The sequence below is a fragment of the Pelmatolapia mariae genome, linkage group LG16_19 (assembly GCF_036321145.2).
Source record: "Pelmatolapia mariae isolate MD_Pm_ZW linkage group LG16_19, Pm_UMD_F_2, whole genome shotgun sequence".
In the NCBI taxonomy this organism is placed as follows: Eukaryota; Metazoa; Chordata; class Actinopteri; order Cichliformes; family Cichlidae; genus Pelmatolapia; species Pelmatolapia mariae.
Genome location: NC_086241.1, coordinates 31,414,899 through 31,431,614, shown reverse-complemented (window position 1 = coordinate 31,431,614; position 16,716 = coordinate 31,414,899). Strand labels below are relative to the sequence as shown.

Here is a 16,716-nt window from a genome sequence, read left to right as displayed (position 1 = left end):
ATAACGGTACAGAACAAGTGAATGAATGTTGCATTTTCTGGATGCAATGATAAATTAGCATTCCACCCATCCACATGGAAGCCTTTCAGTAAACAGTCTTTAAATTTTTTTTAAAATAATACATTTTTGTATCTTATCTACATCCTTTGTATTGCAGGCTCTGCACTCGTCTTGTGTTACATAAACTTCAAACATTTAAATGCATTTAATTTTATATTGCTGGATGATGATACTGATAATTCTGGCATGTATGGAATATTTTCACTTTGTGCACCGCCGATAACTTTCCACCCAACAAGCAGACAGCACTGTTTGCACAGACACAACGCAGCTGCAGATGTAAATAAAGACCGGTTTTGTTTATTGACGCATAAAACATCCTTCAAACAATAAACCCATTTCAATGTAAGGTCTCTGTACAATGCTTACTAAGCAGTTTTATTCATATAGAAAACGTTATGAGGGGCCGTGCTTTAAAAATCACAAGGCTCCTTCAAATTTAATGGCAGGTACTCTGGAAAAAAGTACAGCATTCCATCAACAAATATTTTTCAGGCAATAAATAGGCATTTATAAATAGTGTAATTTACAACCAAATAAAAAAAGAAAACATCACAAATTAAAGTTCACTCTTTCAACTATGTGCAACCCTTTTTCTTTGTGACATGGCCTACAACTCATTTCCTCTCCCTCAACCCAAAGGAACCAAAGTCTCATCATACTTGCAAGCATAACCAAAAAAACTTATGTGATTACAAAAAATCCAAAACAAACAAACAAAGGGAAATGTCTCAAAGAATCTGTCACTCAACGTTTCGCATTACAAAACAGTTTTTAACTCATGTTCCTGACCGAGGAGGTGTCTAACATACAAAAGACCCGCTATGCTAATGTACTTGTGTCATCGAGGGGAAGGAGGGAACAAAGCTCTTGTGAACTCACAAACAGAAGACAAAAATGGCGGGGAAAAGGAAAACTATCGAGTCAGTAGTCTTTGCGTGATGATGTTGCCAGTTTAAACTTAATATGTACAAAATTTGACTTTTTTTTCCCTCTCCTTTTGTGATTTTGTGTGTTTTTTGGGGTGAAGTCCAGCTGAGCCAGCAGTAGAACAGTCTGGTCGTGATGACAGGTGGAGCTACCGTTCGCCCCCTCTAGTCCACTTGTTTGGGCGGGGGGGGGGGGGTGCAGGCACACCACTCTGGGCAGGTTGCATAGACACACAGCTTTCAGGCAGCTGCCTTATGGGATTAGCTACAGGGTGCAGTTGGGTGACTGCCGGTTTAATTCCTGAATATCAGAAGAAACAAACTTTAAAAAAAGGGAGAGAGAGAGAGAGAGAGAGAGAGATAGAGAGAGAGAGAGAAAAGAAAAAACAAGGTTTCCGGAGAGTTTCTGATTTATGGTTCTAAAAGTCCTCAGAACGAGAGAATATCACCATCAAGAGGAGGAAGGCAGGGGACTCGCCTGTGGGGACAAAGAAGCACACACTGAAGCATTTCATGGTTCTCTGTGGCCCGCCCTGGTGGATTTGTGCCCGATACTTACAAGTGTGAACTGGTCATAAACCTGCATGAGGTCCTCTATCTTGTACTGCTCCAGCACCACAAAGTTGTCCAGGTTAGCGCTCCCCCTACGGGCACAGTCCTGGCAGTGCACCACGTATGTTTTCCTGCTGTTGCTCTCGCTGGTTACAAACAGCAGGTCAAACACTTCCACCTAGGTGCAAAATAGCAGGTGCACAAGCGTTACCAAAGTGGGAAAAGTGACGATCAAATGGCATGCCTGCAGCAGGAAGGAAAATACAAATGAGCAGGGCTGCGCTTACTTCACAGATGCTGCAGTAGTGTGCCGGCTCGTTCTGGGTCCTCCCATGCCACACCAGTTCCTTCCCGGCAGCCAGCAGCAGCTCCCTCTGCATCTGACACTGCTTCAGAGTGCGCAACAAACAATACCTAAGAAATAGAAACACACCTGAGGTAAGATCAAGGTAACATGCACACAAAACCAAGAATGAGATGACGAATCTACAGGCATTTACTTGATCATCTCATAAAGCTTGTGGTCTGAGACTTTAATGTTCCTGGCCATGTTCCATGAGAGGTGGATCATGGGAACGATGGATTTGACGCTCTGCAGTTTGTTCCACTCGTAGCGCTCCACCGCCAGCTTGTACTGATGGGCTGAAGACAAAAGCACATATTTATGTTCATCTGTGCATGATTCAGTCATACAGCTGGCCCCGATGGAGAAGGAGCTTTCCTTTCCTAACCTGTAAGGGGTCCGACATTCCACGCGATGTTGTTGCACCAGCCGATGGCCTGAACCCAATGAATTGTGCCTGTATTAAGCCACACCAAGTCCCCGGGACGCTGGATGAAGCGGTAAACAGGCACATTGGTCTCGTACAAGTCCTCCAGGTTGGGCCACCAGGAGCCCATCAGGTAGTTAATGTTGTTCCTGTAAAAGGAGGTAAAATGAAGAAATATATCATCAGATACAATGAACTACTTTGAGCTTCACCTAACAGACTTCAAATGATCTTTTCTGTCGACGTACTTTTCACAGAATTCATTGATGACGCCCCAGTATGGCTCAGGCACAGCAAACCACTCACAGTCCCCAGGACCAATATTAATATTGACGGAGCAGAAATTGTTGTTTTCTTGGTGACCTATGAAAAAGCACGATTACTCAGAGTAAGACAGAGTGAGACAAAAGACTGCACAGACATTTGTGGTCACTGCGTCGATCTATACCTGGTGTCCTGCTCCCTGGCACCTTCATATAGAGCTGCACAGTATTCATGCCCAGGATTGTGTGACCTACGTGACTGAGCAGGTTACCAGCTGACACCACCCTGGCGAAGGCAGGCAACTTAGTCAGCTCCTGCAGCTGCTGCTTCCACCTGAAAGGGCAGAGGTCAATGAAACGAGGAAAAGGGACTAGTGCTTCATCTTTCTTCAACTGCAAATCGCTCTACACGTTTCATCGACTAAAATGAATGAGTCACTTACTTCTTGTCATCTGAGAGGTCGATGTTGGTGCCAAACTTGATGTGTTTGAACGGACCCTTCCTTCGCCTCACACTAAGAGCAAGAGCGTAAAAGGTCATTAATAACAGAAACAAGAGCTCGCAAAGCTTTCAAATCTACACAGAAAGACAGAGAAAGTTCACCCGTCTGAGGAACCTGCCTCCGCTTCCACCTCCTTTTTCTTCTCATTTTCTTCCTGTTAAAGAAAACATTTGGATTGGTAGATTTTTATAGGCTGGTAATATACTCAGCAACACAGTGAAAATATTATCAGTGTAACATGGGAGGTGCCTGATTTGTAACATAATATAAGGTCAGAGCTTTGTAGTGAAAATTAACAGACAAAACGAAGCATTTGATCCTGATTATCTTTTTACTTGAAAGCCAAAATAAGAACTTCAATTAAAATCTGATTAAGCTCCCAATCATAAAAATGACAGCTATTCAGCAGTGCAATGATCCTATTCTAGCTATCTTATTTTCTTTTTTTATTTTCAGATTCTTTAGTGATCCCTGGGAACTGAGGATATGACTATTCAAACCCAGTGTGAGTCTGTCTCCCACTGACCCGCAGAGACTCCTGGAAGGACGATGCCTGGTACTGGGCATATTTGATGATGGTGGTGTGGGAGCGGCTGCTCTCACAGCGCCACATCTTCCTGTTGCCGCTGGGATCCCAGTTCTCATCGGTGGGCTGAGCCAGTTGAGTCCGCACCTCCACTAAATGGTCTGGGTTAGCCTCCACCAGTGTCTTAGTGGAGAACAGGCCCAAGTCTGAGGATGAGGAAGCAAGGAAGAGTTTAGAACAGCTTTCATGCATCTTACATCATTTTAAACAAGTGTTAAAATAGATTTTAGCAAACCATCGATATGAACTTGTGACTTAAGGGGAACAGAGTGGAACACGTATGTTACATGAATTGGTTTCTGTTTTATTTTCTTTATAAATAAACTGAGGACAATCTGTTACATAATAGTTGGGGGAAAAAAAGAGCTGATGGTAGTAATTTTTTATTTTTTTTTTTGGCAAATCCAACTAGTTTTCTCCACAGGAAATGTGTGCAGTAACATTTTCAGCTTGCAGGTGGTGCTGTTGTCATACATGTCATACAAAGTCATCCACACAACATGCTCCCTCCTGTGATTTCAGAGACACACCCACAGAGCCATGTGAGACTGGGAAAGAAACATCGAGTCAGCCACGCCAGCCACACTTGCAACCCTCAACACGGAAAACACCTAATTTACAAAACTGTTGATGCTTACACATTAAAGCACTTTGCAATGCCATCCCATCCTCTTACCTAGTTTGAGTGCTCCAGCCAGTCCTCTGATGACAGTGACCGGGTTGGTGGGATTGGTGCAGAACTGATGAAGGGGAGGGAAGAAGGCATCCCTCTTGTTTTCTAGCTGTATGTCAGACAGGAAAACGTGAACTGACTCCAGGCTTACTGAGAGTATCAGTGCATTAAAAAGGAGCTTAGAGTGTTTGTACTTGTTAGCTGTAGCTAAGATACTGAGAATCAACAACATGATGAATACTTCTCCTTATATGGCACAGCTGTACTCACATAAATACTGGGTGTTGGGGGATTGAGTTTGTCCTTTGGCAGTGGAGGAGATGGCGCACGAGGGGGCCGTGGTGGGGGACACCTGTCCAAGAGGATGCTGCTGGTCGACAGGCCGTTCTTCCCCAGATTCCTGCAGGTAAAGAACACGAGATACATCACGCTGTGTATCGGCTTAGGTAAAAATCTGAAACATCAGTGCTTAGTGTGCCTCATTTTGTGAACTCTTCCTTCGCTCTCCTTCCCTTTATAATATTCCACTGACCACAAACATAGCTAACACAAACACCTGCAACTGCTTTACAGCTGCTCCTAGTCTGCTTTTCTGGTTTGACACAGTTGTATACAAAACCATGCCTTTATTCAGCTTTGGGGATCAATCTAAGACAACGTTTGGGCCTTTCCTGTCCATTTTTAGTTTAAATGATCTACAGCACTGACATCAAAGGGTAACATAGCTTTGACAATCACAGCTTTGAAGGCACTAAGGCAGCAGGACAACAATGGTCACCAGTTGCAGTCAAAGACAGTGAAGTTGGAGGCCATGTCCACACTAATACGTTTTTGTTTGAAAACGCATCATTTTCGCTCCGTTTTGGCCTTCCATCCACACTGAGACTGCGTTTTTGGTCAAGGAAAACGGAGCTTTTTGAAAACGCTCTCCAAAGTGGATACATTTGAAAACGCCGTTTTCGCGTCGCAGTGTGGTCTGCGAACCTGGAGCCTTTCGAAAACGATGACGCATTTTAGTCATATGATGCAGTCATGTGACCAATTCAACTAAGATGGCAGACGGCATTGTAATGTATATTCTTGCTCGGTTTTGCAACTTTGTACTCTTGTGTTACTTGCAGCAACAACTCCACCTCATTGTCAGTCCACTTAAAAAACTCGGTGCTTTTCCTCGACATTTTGCCGCGATGTTTCGAAGAGCCGGAAAGTAAATAAACGGCAGAAGGAAATGATGCATGTCAAATCATCTTACATTTCACGCATGCGCAGTACAGATCATAAGCGTTTTCAGTCGTTTCAGTGTGGATGTGCAAATTTTCGGAAACGACTGAAAACAATAGTATGGACACGGAGCATTTCTAGACGAAAACGCCGTTTTCAAATTTATCTGGATTACTGTAGACGTGGCCGGAGTCTAAGGACATCTTGACTAGAACCTTCCCAGAGAAAGTAGCTGAATGATGTCAGGGATGACCATCATAGTGACCTATACTGGGAGTCAGCTAGCAGGGAAAACATGAGACAAAAGGGGAGGCTCTATCTGGTTAGTAATAACTGGACATTCAAATAAGAGCACAGGGATTGCGTACAACTAAATTTGATCATGGATGGACTAGTTCTCTCAGATGGAAGAAAAAAATTAAAATAAAATCCTAAAATTGGTCATTAATGTGGCTGAGCAGCACAGGTAACTGTGTATGAGAAACAATCACATTACCAAACTGCAAGCTACTATTTGATCATGCAGCCAGCCAGCCACCAATTCAAAAGCTGGTTATGGTGAATGTTTCACTTCGATGTTAAGCATACATACATAAACATAAGTGTGTATAGCAGAGTTGGGCAGGAGGTAAGAATCTTCCAAATGGTCACTGTCAAACAAACAACCAGGAAGTGTAGATGTAAGGTGTGAGCACACAGTGCAGAGGTAGTGTCCCAGCACGAAAGAATTACAAATTAAAAAACAAACAAACAAAACTTAACTGAAGCCTTTCATTGAACTACTAAACAAGCAAATTGGTACTCTCTTTCTGGCCAAACACGTGGCAGCACTTCTGCTATCATTTTGTTCGTATTTAAAAAAAAGAAAAATGCAGATAAGTGTACACATTAGTTTTTGACAGCTCACTGAACTAACACAGCCAATCCCTCAACAAGTTTGTGCTCTCTGCTCATATTTCCTTCATATTAAATGATTTTTTGCTTTTTAAAGAACTTACTTTAACATTGCACTCAACAACAAACCTAACAAAAAAAAAGGTAACTTCATGGGCCAAATCCCCCGCAAGTAGGGGTGATGTGGGCTGCAAGTGGGCCCTGGGCCACAAGTTTGAGACCCCTAACATATACTAATATAGTGTTACCATCAACTGCTCATACACCTTTCATTCGTGCTTTGATGTTGCCTCTCTATCTGGAACCACTATTTCTAACTGCTCTGCTTTGTGATAGACACAAATCAATAAGTCAGTAATTTAAAAAAAAAAAAAAAAAAAAAAAAAAAAGGAAAACAACTTTTGGTTTACGGTAATTTCACTAAAGGTTCATTGACACTTCACATCACTGCATGCACATCTCTTTATTACAAGTCTGACAGCGCATCCCTCTCTCTGTGCCACCAGTTAGCATTAGCTTTTGGGTCTAATGACTTTTGTGCTGGAAACCCTGCAACTTATCTAACTGGAAGGCAAACATGGATGATTTGTCTAAATTAGCTGCTTGTCATTCTGCTCTTAAATAAAACAAAACCCCCAAAACACGATAAGGAGAGGGACCAACATGAGCGATGGCCTAACTCTGCATGACTTGAAGATTAAAGACAAAAATGTTCTCCACATTTCTCTAAAGAAGGAAAGAGCAAGAAGAAACAAGCAAGTTTCTAGCACTGTGACAGTTACAAATCTATGTGGGTCACACAAACATTTAAGCACATGTACACTTCAGATCTCTGTCTGACATGAGTGCAAAATATCAGGGCATTTTCAAATGTAGCAAAGAATCAAGGCATTCCTCACTTTCACAACATGGTTTCATACATATGAATGTGTCTGCTGCATTAACCAACACGGTTTGTGTCGGTTACCCCAACCCTAACAGATAATGGGCAGGTGTTAGCAGTGAGCTGGAGAGGGTATTGCAGGTGTCTTTAGCTCTCACGGTGTTTCAGTTTCAGATGTACACAATAATTTGTACTTGTATAAACTTCTGTGACTAATTTATGGCAGACTGAAAAGTTTGAAAAACTCAGAATTACACTTAAATCCAAAGCGGAGTACAGTAAAATGAATATTAATTTGGGCATGCACTATATTAACTCCGTGAATTCTATATGTGGTCTTAGCTTTACTGACTTCGTACCTGCATGCTTTGAGCATTTCACTGGAGCTGGGGTAGATGGAAACTGAGGACCAGGGAGCCAGGCCAGCAGGGCCAGAATGTCTATGAGGCCCCCCACAAGGCTCCACCTTCATTGGGCTCTGGGAGTCTTCCAGCCCCTTTCCATTGAGCGTGGGCCCCTGACTGTTTGTACTGGACGGGCTGTTAAGGCAGGGGAGGCTGTTAGTGGTGTGAGGGTCTGCTGAACATGGAGAGGGCGTCGCAGTGGCAGAAAGTGGCGAGGATGCCACTGAGTGCTCTGAAACTGGCTTGGTGGCGCCATTGAGACCTGGATGGACATTGTTCATTTTCTCTGAGGAAGACCCTCCGTGGTTGCTGTAGTTATTGTTATTGTCGTTTCTGGTAGTATTAGCTTTTCCCTTTATCAAGGCTGAGAGAGGATTGTCTGAACTGAGCACGCTGGGGGCAGGAGAGCCGGGCAGAGACGCGCTGGCAGAGCCGTCAGTCACCCGTGGCTGGATGTGATTAGTCAATCCCTGCGCGGGGGTGGTGCTGGGACTATGCGACGTCCCTCCGGAATGCCTGATGGCAGCCTCCTGACCTGATGGCAAAGCGGCAGCTGCAGCACTGCTGCCGGTGTTGCCCCCTGAAGGCGTGGTGTCTTTGGTGTGGACCCCTGAGGTAGTAGCGGAGTGGGGAGGTGAGGACAAGTGGTTGGGGGTTGTCTGAGGGGAAGTGGGGGATAAAGACGAGGCAGAGGAAGAGGCAGTGCAGGGCCCAGAGGAATGTCCAACCTGATTCAGAATGCCAGATGATGTGAACGAGGTCTGAGGGGAGGAGGAAGAAGAAAAAGGGGGTTCTCCATTAGGACCTGCCGAATGTGAACCTGGACCTTTTTGAAGCCCCTAGAGAGAGAGTGAGACATACTGATTAATAAATGATGCATTCAATGAGCCAAAATAATTCATATGAAAAACATGCAGAAACAAAATAATGCAGAAGGTGACATGAACAAACGGTCTACAAGTTCACCAATCTAATCAGTCATTCACATGGCAGCAACTCAAAGCATTTAGGTGTGTAGATGTGGTAAAGGTGACCTGTTGATGTTACAACCAACATGGACCAGAATGTCTGATGAATATTTCTTGCATCTTGCTAAATCTGTGCCATTAAGAACTAAGGCAGTTCTAACAGCAAAAGGAGGTCAAACCTGGTGCTAGTATGTACTTATTGAAGTGGCCAGTGAATGTGAATTGCTGTTGTGCAAAACAAAGCCATTTCAAAGCAGTCAACAGTGTACCTGAGTGGTAGTGTTGCGTTGTTGGCTCCTCCATGTCTCGTCTGCTTGACTGGGACTATTGGTAGTGCTGCTGGTGCTGGGGTGACTGGCGGCTGTGCAGTTGTGAGGTAGAGAGTTCTGCTGCGGGTAAGGCACGTTTCCGTTGCTCGCGCCGCCACCTCCCAGTCCCAGGTTGTGATTTTTGTCCGGGTGTCCAGGCAGCCCCGCTGAAGGACTTGTGGAACAGGATCCATTGGCTGTGGGCTGAGTGACACACGGGGGCCGGGTGGCTGTGTGATTGAGAGGGGAGGTGCGAGAGAAGCCTGCGTGGTGGGGAGAGGGCCCAGCCAATTCGCCGTTGGGAAGGCTGGGCCTCGGTTGGCCACCTGCTGCTGCCTGCTGCCGAATCTGATACAGGGCAGAGAATGAGAAAAAAGTCACACTTAACACAAACTGTTCTGATCAGGAGTTTACACACACACTTAATGTGAACACGAAGGCTTAGGCTATGTTGAGCTGTTTGCTACTGCTGTAAGCTACTCATTTTCTTTCACATCATTCACATATAAGAAAAAAAAGACACCTTCTTTCTCAAATGAGTGTGCTCATCAAAATGATGCTCATCAAAATCTAAAAGTGTCTCAACTGCCAAGGCCTGTGCACTTCCCTTTGGTGACCATGAAGGGCTACAGCAGGTAGTATCATGAAAAGGATTTGTTTCACAGCGCTCACTCATACAGTGGGACTCAAAGCAAATCTCACAAAGAAGATGGTAGATTTACACAAGCCAATCATTTCTCTTGTAGTCAAATTTTAAATGTAATTAGATAAACCAGTGTTATAAGTACGTGTTACAAGTGTGTGGCCACTCCAACCAGAATTATGCCAAAACTTATTCATGAAGACCAAACCAAGAGGTTGAGAAATCACTGAAAGCCCAACAATGCCTTGACATTCATGTCCATCATAACTGTATGTAAAATATAAACCTCCTATACATTAGCCAGTAGAAACTCACGTCACTAATAACCAAGGTAGCATGTGTGTACCTGCTGATGATGCTGCATGAGAGAGAACTGCTTCTCCAGCTGCTCCAGCATCTGCAACTGGTGGGGGTTGAGGTTTGCTCGGTTGGTCCGCAAGTGTTCCAGGTGCTGTACATTTCACAACAGTGTTGCATTAAAATTAGCAGATCACTTATTAAAGCTTACTACCAAATGCACAGGTAGCATTCCTCACACATATCTATTACTTGAGCAAGACACACATGTAGTTTTAATTAACACCCAAATATATTTGGTTTATTAACTTTAGCATTTTTTGTGTATTATTTTCATCTATTTTGTCATCAATTTTCCTTTTCTTATTTCTAAACTTCAGTCACGATGACAAGCTAGCCCTATCCCTTTCTGTGTTTTTGTGGTGGCAGTCTCTGACACCATTCGACCTTGTCTCATTGTACAATCTTTAATCCCACCACCTCGGACAACAGGTAGCAACGCCCTCAGCAATGACGCTGAGCAGAATTAACACTACATCTGCAGCTGTAGTTCAAGACAATGGACTCAAAAGTCTATCCAATCAGAGATCCAGCTGATTACATTATGCCAATATAAATTTGTCACTGAGTTTTGGCAATTAAAGTACCTGCAGAGAAACACAACCTAATGGTATTTTTGTCATTTTTACCCATACTATATGGGGATTCCGAGATTATTATTCTTAACGACAACTAACCTAAAAAGTAAAACAAAAAACATATGTTAAAATTTTAAATGACTGCTTCAGTTATTTTCATATAAAAGTGTTAGAATCTTAAAGAGTTTCTAGGTTTACACTTGAGTTCCATGTAAATAAATAAATAAATGAGTAATTGGAATTTATAAATGAAACTGATGTCCAAGTACAATCCATGATCAGCTTTATGAATGTGATACAGATGGGAAGCATGGAGAATATAAAGAAAAATGACAAGACAGGATAAAAATGTTAAACATACAATATCATGAGCTGATATAAATGGTTCTGTGAAATGCATATAAACCCCCAAAGCAAACTATTTCAGTATGTCTCATTTTAGCTAATAAAAGTCAGATGTCAGATCAGACTTTACATTTTCTTCTAAATCAGAATCATGTGTAACAGTAATAAAGTTTGATTTGGCAATTTTTTTTGTTTTGTTTTGTCTGTCTTGCATCCCCTATTGGGCTCCAACCTTGGTTCTTTTGCATATTATGCAAATGTAAACCACTAAAATGTGAAGCCTCTGTGAAAAATAGTAATAATTACAAAATTAAGAAATGCATGTTCCTACCTGAAGCTTGATTTGCTGTTGATTGGTGGTGTTTCCCCACGAGTCTGCAGCACCCTGTAAAAGAGACACAAATATGTACCATGCCCCATATTTTTAACTCTCCACCATCACACACAGTAGCATCCCTGGCTGTACCTTGGCTGGGCTGGCAGTGCGTTTCTTCTTAGCAGGACTGGCCTGTGGATCTGCATGATTGCTGGCAGACTGGCCTCCCTCCCCTTTACAGGCCTAAAAATGCATCACAGACAGTTTGTGACTACACACTGGACTATCAATAACAGTAAAGCTGCCGTGGCCCCCCCCCCCCCCCAAAGTGAGCTAAAATTTAAAAAATGAGCCCTTAAACAAAAATATCCAAACTTTCCCCACACTGAGATCAAAGGACAGGGTCCATACTACACAATTACATGCAAAAACATTGAGCATTTAAACAATGCTTGTATGGCAATACTCTGATATTAAATATGGTTTACCTTAATCTAAATAACTGAGATGGATTAAGGTGGTAATCAGAGTATTCATACTGTGATTATTATGTGAAACAATGTGCTATTTGTTGCATTTAGGGCTGTAACTGGATATTTGATAATGAAACAGTTTTTGTTGGGTAGGTATTCAGGATTCAGATATGAGGAAATAAAAAGCCTTATTTTCTGTGCCTGACTTCCCACTCTCTCTCAGCAGTGATGATCATGTTTCACTTAACCCCAATGTTGCCAACACAGCGACTGCCACTAGAGTTCTGTGACTTTCAGATCTCTTTAGCCTTTTCCTTCCAAAAAATGCCTGGCAAACAGTCTATAGCCAGCAGCCGAGTGCTTTGCATCGGCCTCTTGTTCACCTGGCACTGACACAGCTCTCTCTCCCTCTCTTTCAGAATCCAAAAAGTAAAGCAAGCTTGAAGTGGCTTAAATCTGTATTCTTTGTAATGGCGACGAGGGGTGATACCTGTGGTTGTGAAATGACTAGTCTATGGATAAACGGCCCTCGATCCTGACGGGTTTAAACGCTTTTCCCACGAGCTTATGGGCTTAGTCACTCATTTCAGGTCACACTGAGTAAAACAATTTTGGTCGTTTGACTAAAATAAGATTGCAGCCACTGTCTTTAATTCATGTGAATCTTTGATTATTCACAGTCTGTTACTAAAATCGTATTGAGAGCAACCCTAGTTGCTTTACAGGAAAGTAGTTTGAACATCTCATATTCTGTTTGTTAACTCGATAACACGCTGTAAAGTCACTAATGCAGACAGGATATCACTTGGTTCACTCTGATCAATACTTAGAATCACTAAAAATGACCTCATTATTGTTGTGGCACAGATGAAGCATGATGCAAATATGGTGATTTGAAGCCAAAATGAGGACTTAAGGATTTTACTAACAGACAAACAGAAAAAACAAGAAAGGTTAAAACTGATGTGACAGTGGTGGAGTTGAGCCTCAGTCTTTTTTTCTAAGTCAGTTGTGGCAATCAAAACTCGCGTATGCCATTCATGACAAACACAGGTCAAATCCATGCATTCGTACTACTCGATATGCTACGCTCATTAGACATGCATTTTCAGCATTTTCTGTTGCAATGTCTGCATAAGATTTGTGCATTTTTGTAAAAAAGATAAAAGTAGTGTGGCATGATGAGTTCTTTGTAGAAATCCTTAGTAATTCTAACACGTGCCTTTTGATGAGAGAGAGGCTATGAAGGGAAACTGCACTTTAGCAATTAAGATTATTGCAAAATGGGCCTCACTCCAGTTCTTTCATGCTGTTTATCTTTGGATCCATATTGAACACTGATGCAAGCCAGAATTTTGGAAAATGACTATGATGTAGTTAAATCCTCTAAAAGTATGAGGGCAAGGCTTAAACAATCCTCTTCAATTTACAGTTTAACTAGTTTATAAGAGACTGGAGTTTCCTTTATAAGCTGGATCTCACCTGCTGTGTCTGTGCAGTGTTCAGGGTCCCCTGCCTGGACGTGAGCTCAGCAGGAATGGGTAGGCTCCATGCCTCCTCAATACTAGGAAGCATTTTACTCTTATTCTGCAGACTACCTGGTTGTAGGTTACACAACTGAGCCTAGGAGAAATTGTGTAAGACACAAACTTTAGTGCTGAACTTGGGTTGGACAAAAAAAAAAAGGCACTAGAAAAGTTACTGCTCATGTACGTGCTGTGATCAAAAAATCTTCAAAGGAGCCCATTTAAAAAAATATAAGAAGATAAAAACACTTTGGCTGGTTTTAATTTGGCTGATCTCTGCTCCAAAGTCACCTTTTGGTGGATGTCTGAAAAGCTTGTAGCTATTTGTAGGTAAGTGGAAGTCCCATTTTGACCACTTGCACTTGCTAGTAGGGTAGATTGTGACACAAGACTGTTTTCTGTAGCCAAAAAAAGTATTTTAATTTGTATCTGCACACAGCCAGATACATTTTTCTGGTGTTATAGTAGAACTCCACACCGAGAGTCTGACTCTGGTGGCCAAACTCAGGGGAACTTACTCAATATTAAAAAAAACTCACACGCCCGCTCTGGTTTTACCTCTCCTGAGCTTTTGACATGTTGTGAATTTTCAAGTGAAAACTGAATATGACCCAGCACTCAAAACCACAGTTAGATCAGTTTAAAACTTGATTGGTTGATGTTTGCCGTCTTTGCTTGAAGATCGCAGACGTGCAAGTGTAAGATGGGACTTCCAGAGAGCAATATTACAAATGCAGCCATGCTGAAAACATTCTGAACTCCAGAAAAAGATGACCTTAAAGGAAAAATTACAAATTTGGTAAAGTTAAATTTTCTTGGGGCAATTCTCAGATGTTTTTGATCACACCTTATATAGGTGATATACTAAAATGTTCAATGCCATGAAGGAATGCTTTACAATAAAGTGAGGGGAAAACACCAAAACAAAATACCAATATGAATTATTATTCATATCTCTGTTACCAGAAATCAAAAGGACAAACACGCAGCCTGCAATTCAAAAAGCTGATTGCTTTGGCAATGTTTGGCACTTAACACATCACTTTAATACACGCACACACCAAAATACACAACACGTAACAAAGTGCGTTGGGTTTATGTAAAGGCCAGCTCTACCTGCAGCAGCTTGATACGTTGTGTGAGTGCAGCAGTGTTGAGGCAGGCCTTGCTGCGAGTAGCGTTGATGTAGCACTTGATAGCGTCGTGCGGCTGGCCGCAGGATTCGTAGAGAGTGCCCAGATCCATCCAGGCGGCAGCGTGGCTGTGGTCCAGTTGAACAGCACAGATGTAAGCCTGCAGTGCATCCATAGGCTGGTTCTGCTGCTGGTAAAGCACCCTGGACGCAGAGGCAAAGATAGGAAATTATTCTCTTGCCATCTTCCAGGATTTAGGTCATTATCCTCTTACAAACTCACAGTTCTCAGGAGACATAATCTGTTCTTCATAATTCTAACAATAGATCCTTTCACACTTCTTCCATGTCCTCTATGCAGCTGCTGCTGCTTCTCCACCAGCCATTTTGAGTCAGACCTAAAGATCTTCACCTTCTTCGTTGTGACCTTAATCATACTTCTCAGCATAGCCAACACATGACAAATTTTGCTCTTACCCTATAGAGCACCAGGTGTCAGCACTGGCCTCCGATTTATCAATGGACTGCCGGTAAGAGATGAAGGCATCCTGCACCTTCCCAATACTGGAGTAGCACCTTGAGGAGAGGAGACAAAGAAAGAAATAAGGACCAAAGAACAGTTGAACTATAAAAATATGACTGGTACCATTCTGGTGACCAATTTCTACCCTAAAGCAGACAATTCAGGGTTTAGTCTGATGTCTGTTTTTAGGAACAAATTGACTGATGTGAAAACATTCAGAAGACAGTTGGGCATCTACTGGTTATGTGTCAGTTTATGCTTACACAGCCTACATACAACAGTTTATGTTGTAGTTTAAAATACAACACTACACTACAAAACTTCAATACTGCACTAATACAGTGGTTTGCAATGCTACCTTACTTTCCATCTCATCCATCTGCAACATTGTATAATGGAGAGGAGGGTTGCTAGACGGGACATGTAAATGCCTTTGTGCATTAAATTTAGTTTAACCAACTAGTTTTTCTGTTGCCAACTAGCAAAGGGAGCAACATTTAGCTATCTAGTAGATGTTGCTGAGGAAAAATCTGCACTGAACTTTGTTCCAAACCATTTTCGCTTTCTATCTTTCTTCATGCATCTTAGCCCGCTTTTAAGACACCTTTATACACCAAGCCCCTTGATGTGCAATCGACCGAGTCAAGTTACTTAAATCAACCAAAAACTGTCCTGTAGAATTTCCTGGGCTGTGAAAACCACACAAAACAGTTTTAATCATTCCTGTTTGCCCATGCATAAATGTAAGAACTGAAGCTATTTGCTACTCATGACAGAGACAGATACATTTTCCATGCTTTTAGGTACTTTTTAACTAACATGCACACGTCTGTGAAGGTTCTCAGTCATCCAGGTCATCGTAGTCTAAGGTGCTAAGAAAGAAAAGTGTCTGGAATTCTTTACGTTTCCTTGAAGACGTTTCACCTCTCATCTCTGAAAAGTTTTGAGATCCCTTCCCATACACCTTAAAGCCCACTCACATCCTGGGCCATTTGACCTTAATAAATCACATGATAGGGTGGAGGTAGGTTTATGGGCTCAAAATGTGGTCATAAATATTTTGTACTTGTAAATCAGTTTTGTACTTGTAAATCAGGATTTGTATGTGTAAAAAAGATTTGTGTGTGTGTAAAAAAGATTTGTGTGTGGACTTAGCCAAAAAAAACCCTACAAGTTACAAGTACGAATTTTGACCCTATTTTTCTTCCTTTCATCTGATTGGTCAATGTCATGTCAATCACAAATGTAATAATCCAATCAGAGAACAGATGGGTTTGGCTGTCGGAGGGGCACTTTTTTGAACTGCAGGTCCTTGAAGGGTAATACAGTTTGAAGCTGGAGGATCTCTATATAAATATCCGATAGCAGCTAGGTCCCCTAACTTTCAGCAGCTGTTGAAAGGATAAAGTTGTGGTATTTCAGTGGTTAGAAATACCATTATTACTTTAGGATTAGTTTAACACAAAGTCAGGGCTGACCCGGGACCATTGCTGTGAGTCACAGTGCGCAGCATAAAAGTCCTTTCACATCGGACGCAGGATGTGCTGCTAATGCTAACTAAAATCAAAGGATCCAGAATTTGTTGCGCTGGCTGCTGGGCTCTGTGGGTTTTTGCAGCAGCTCTACCTGTACTAGATGCACCTGCTCCTTGTCGTTTCTATCTCTGACTTTATGTCCTCTACAAGAGTTTCAGTTTTTTTTGCTAGTTCTTCAAATGTTCAATAAAAACATGTATCGCTAATTCATAACGAACAAAGCTTTGTAATGAAGACTGTCATTTCCAAAACACTGCCCCGCCCCCCGCGGTCC

General features: G+C 42.2%; 1 protein-coding gene across 1 annotated transcript in view; it reads right to left on the bottom strand.

Moving 5' to 3' along the window:
• Positions 1-340: 340 nt before the first annotated feature.
• kdm6a (lysine (K)-specific demethylase 6A) overlaps positions 341-16,716 on the bottom strand; it is a 46,087-nt gene continuing 29,711 nt past the window's right edge. The window contains exons 11-30 of the mRNA XM_063498728.1: positions 14,862-14,960; positions 14,369-14,588; positions 13,209-13,349; positions 11,404-11,496; positions 11,269-11,322; positions 10,004-10,108; positions 8,976-9,362; positions 7,694-8,577; positions 4,607-4,736; positions 4,340-4,445; positions 3,604-3,809; positions 3,179-3,231; positions 3,018-3,089; positions 2,760-2,908; positions 2,560-2,674; positions 2,273-2,460; positions 2,042-2,183; positions 1,829-1,955; positions 1,549-1,719; positions 341-1,467 (exon numbers count right to left, since the gene is read on the bottom strand). Coding sequence (XP_063354798.1) covers positions 1,441-1,467; positions 1,549-1,719; positions 1,829-1,955; positions 2,042-2,183; positions 2,273-2,460; positions 2,560-2,674; positions 2,760-2,908; positions 3,018-3,089; positions 3,179-3,231; positions 3,604-3,809; positions 4,340-4,445; positions 4,607-4,736; positions 7,694-8,577; positions 8,976-9,362; positions 10,004-10,108; positions 11,269-11,322; positions 11,404-11,496; positions 13,209-13,349; positions 14,369-14,588; positions 14,862-14,960 — 3,469 coding nt within the window. The 3' untranslated portion in view covers positions 341-1,440. The remainder of the gene's footprint in view (positions 1,468-1,548; positions 1,720-1,828; positions 1,956-2,041; positions 2,184-2,272; positions 2,461-2,559; positions 2,675-2,759; positions 2,909-3,017; positions 3,090-3,178; positions 3,232-3,603; positions 3,810-4,339; positions 4,446-4,606; positions 4,737-7,693; positions 8,578-8,975; positions 9,363-10,003; positions 10,109-11,268; positions 11,323-11,403; positions 11,497-13,208; positions 13,350-14,368; positions 14,589-14,861; positions 14,961-16,716) is intronic.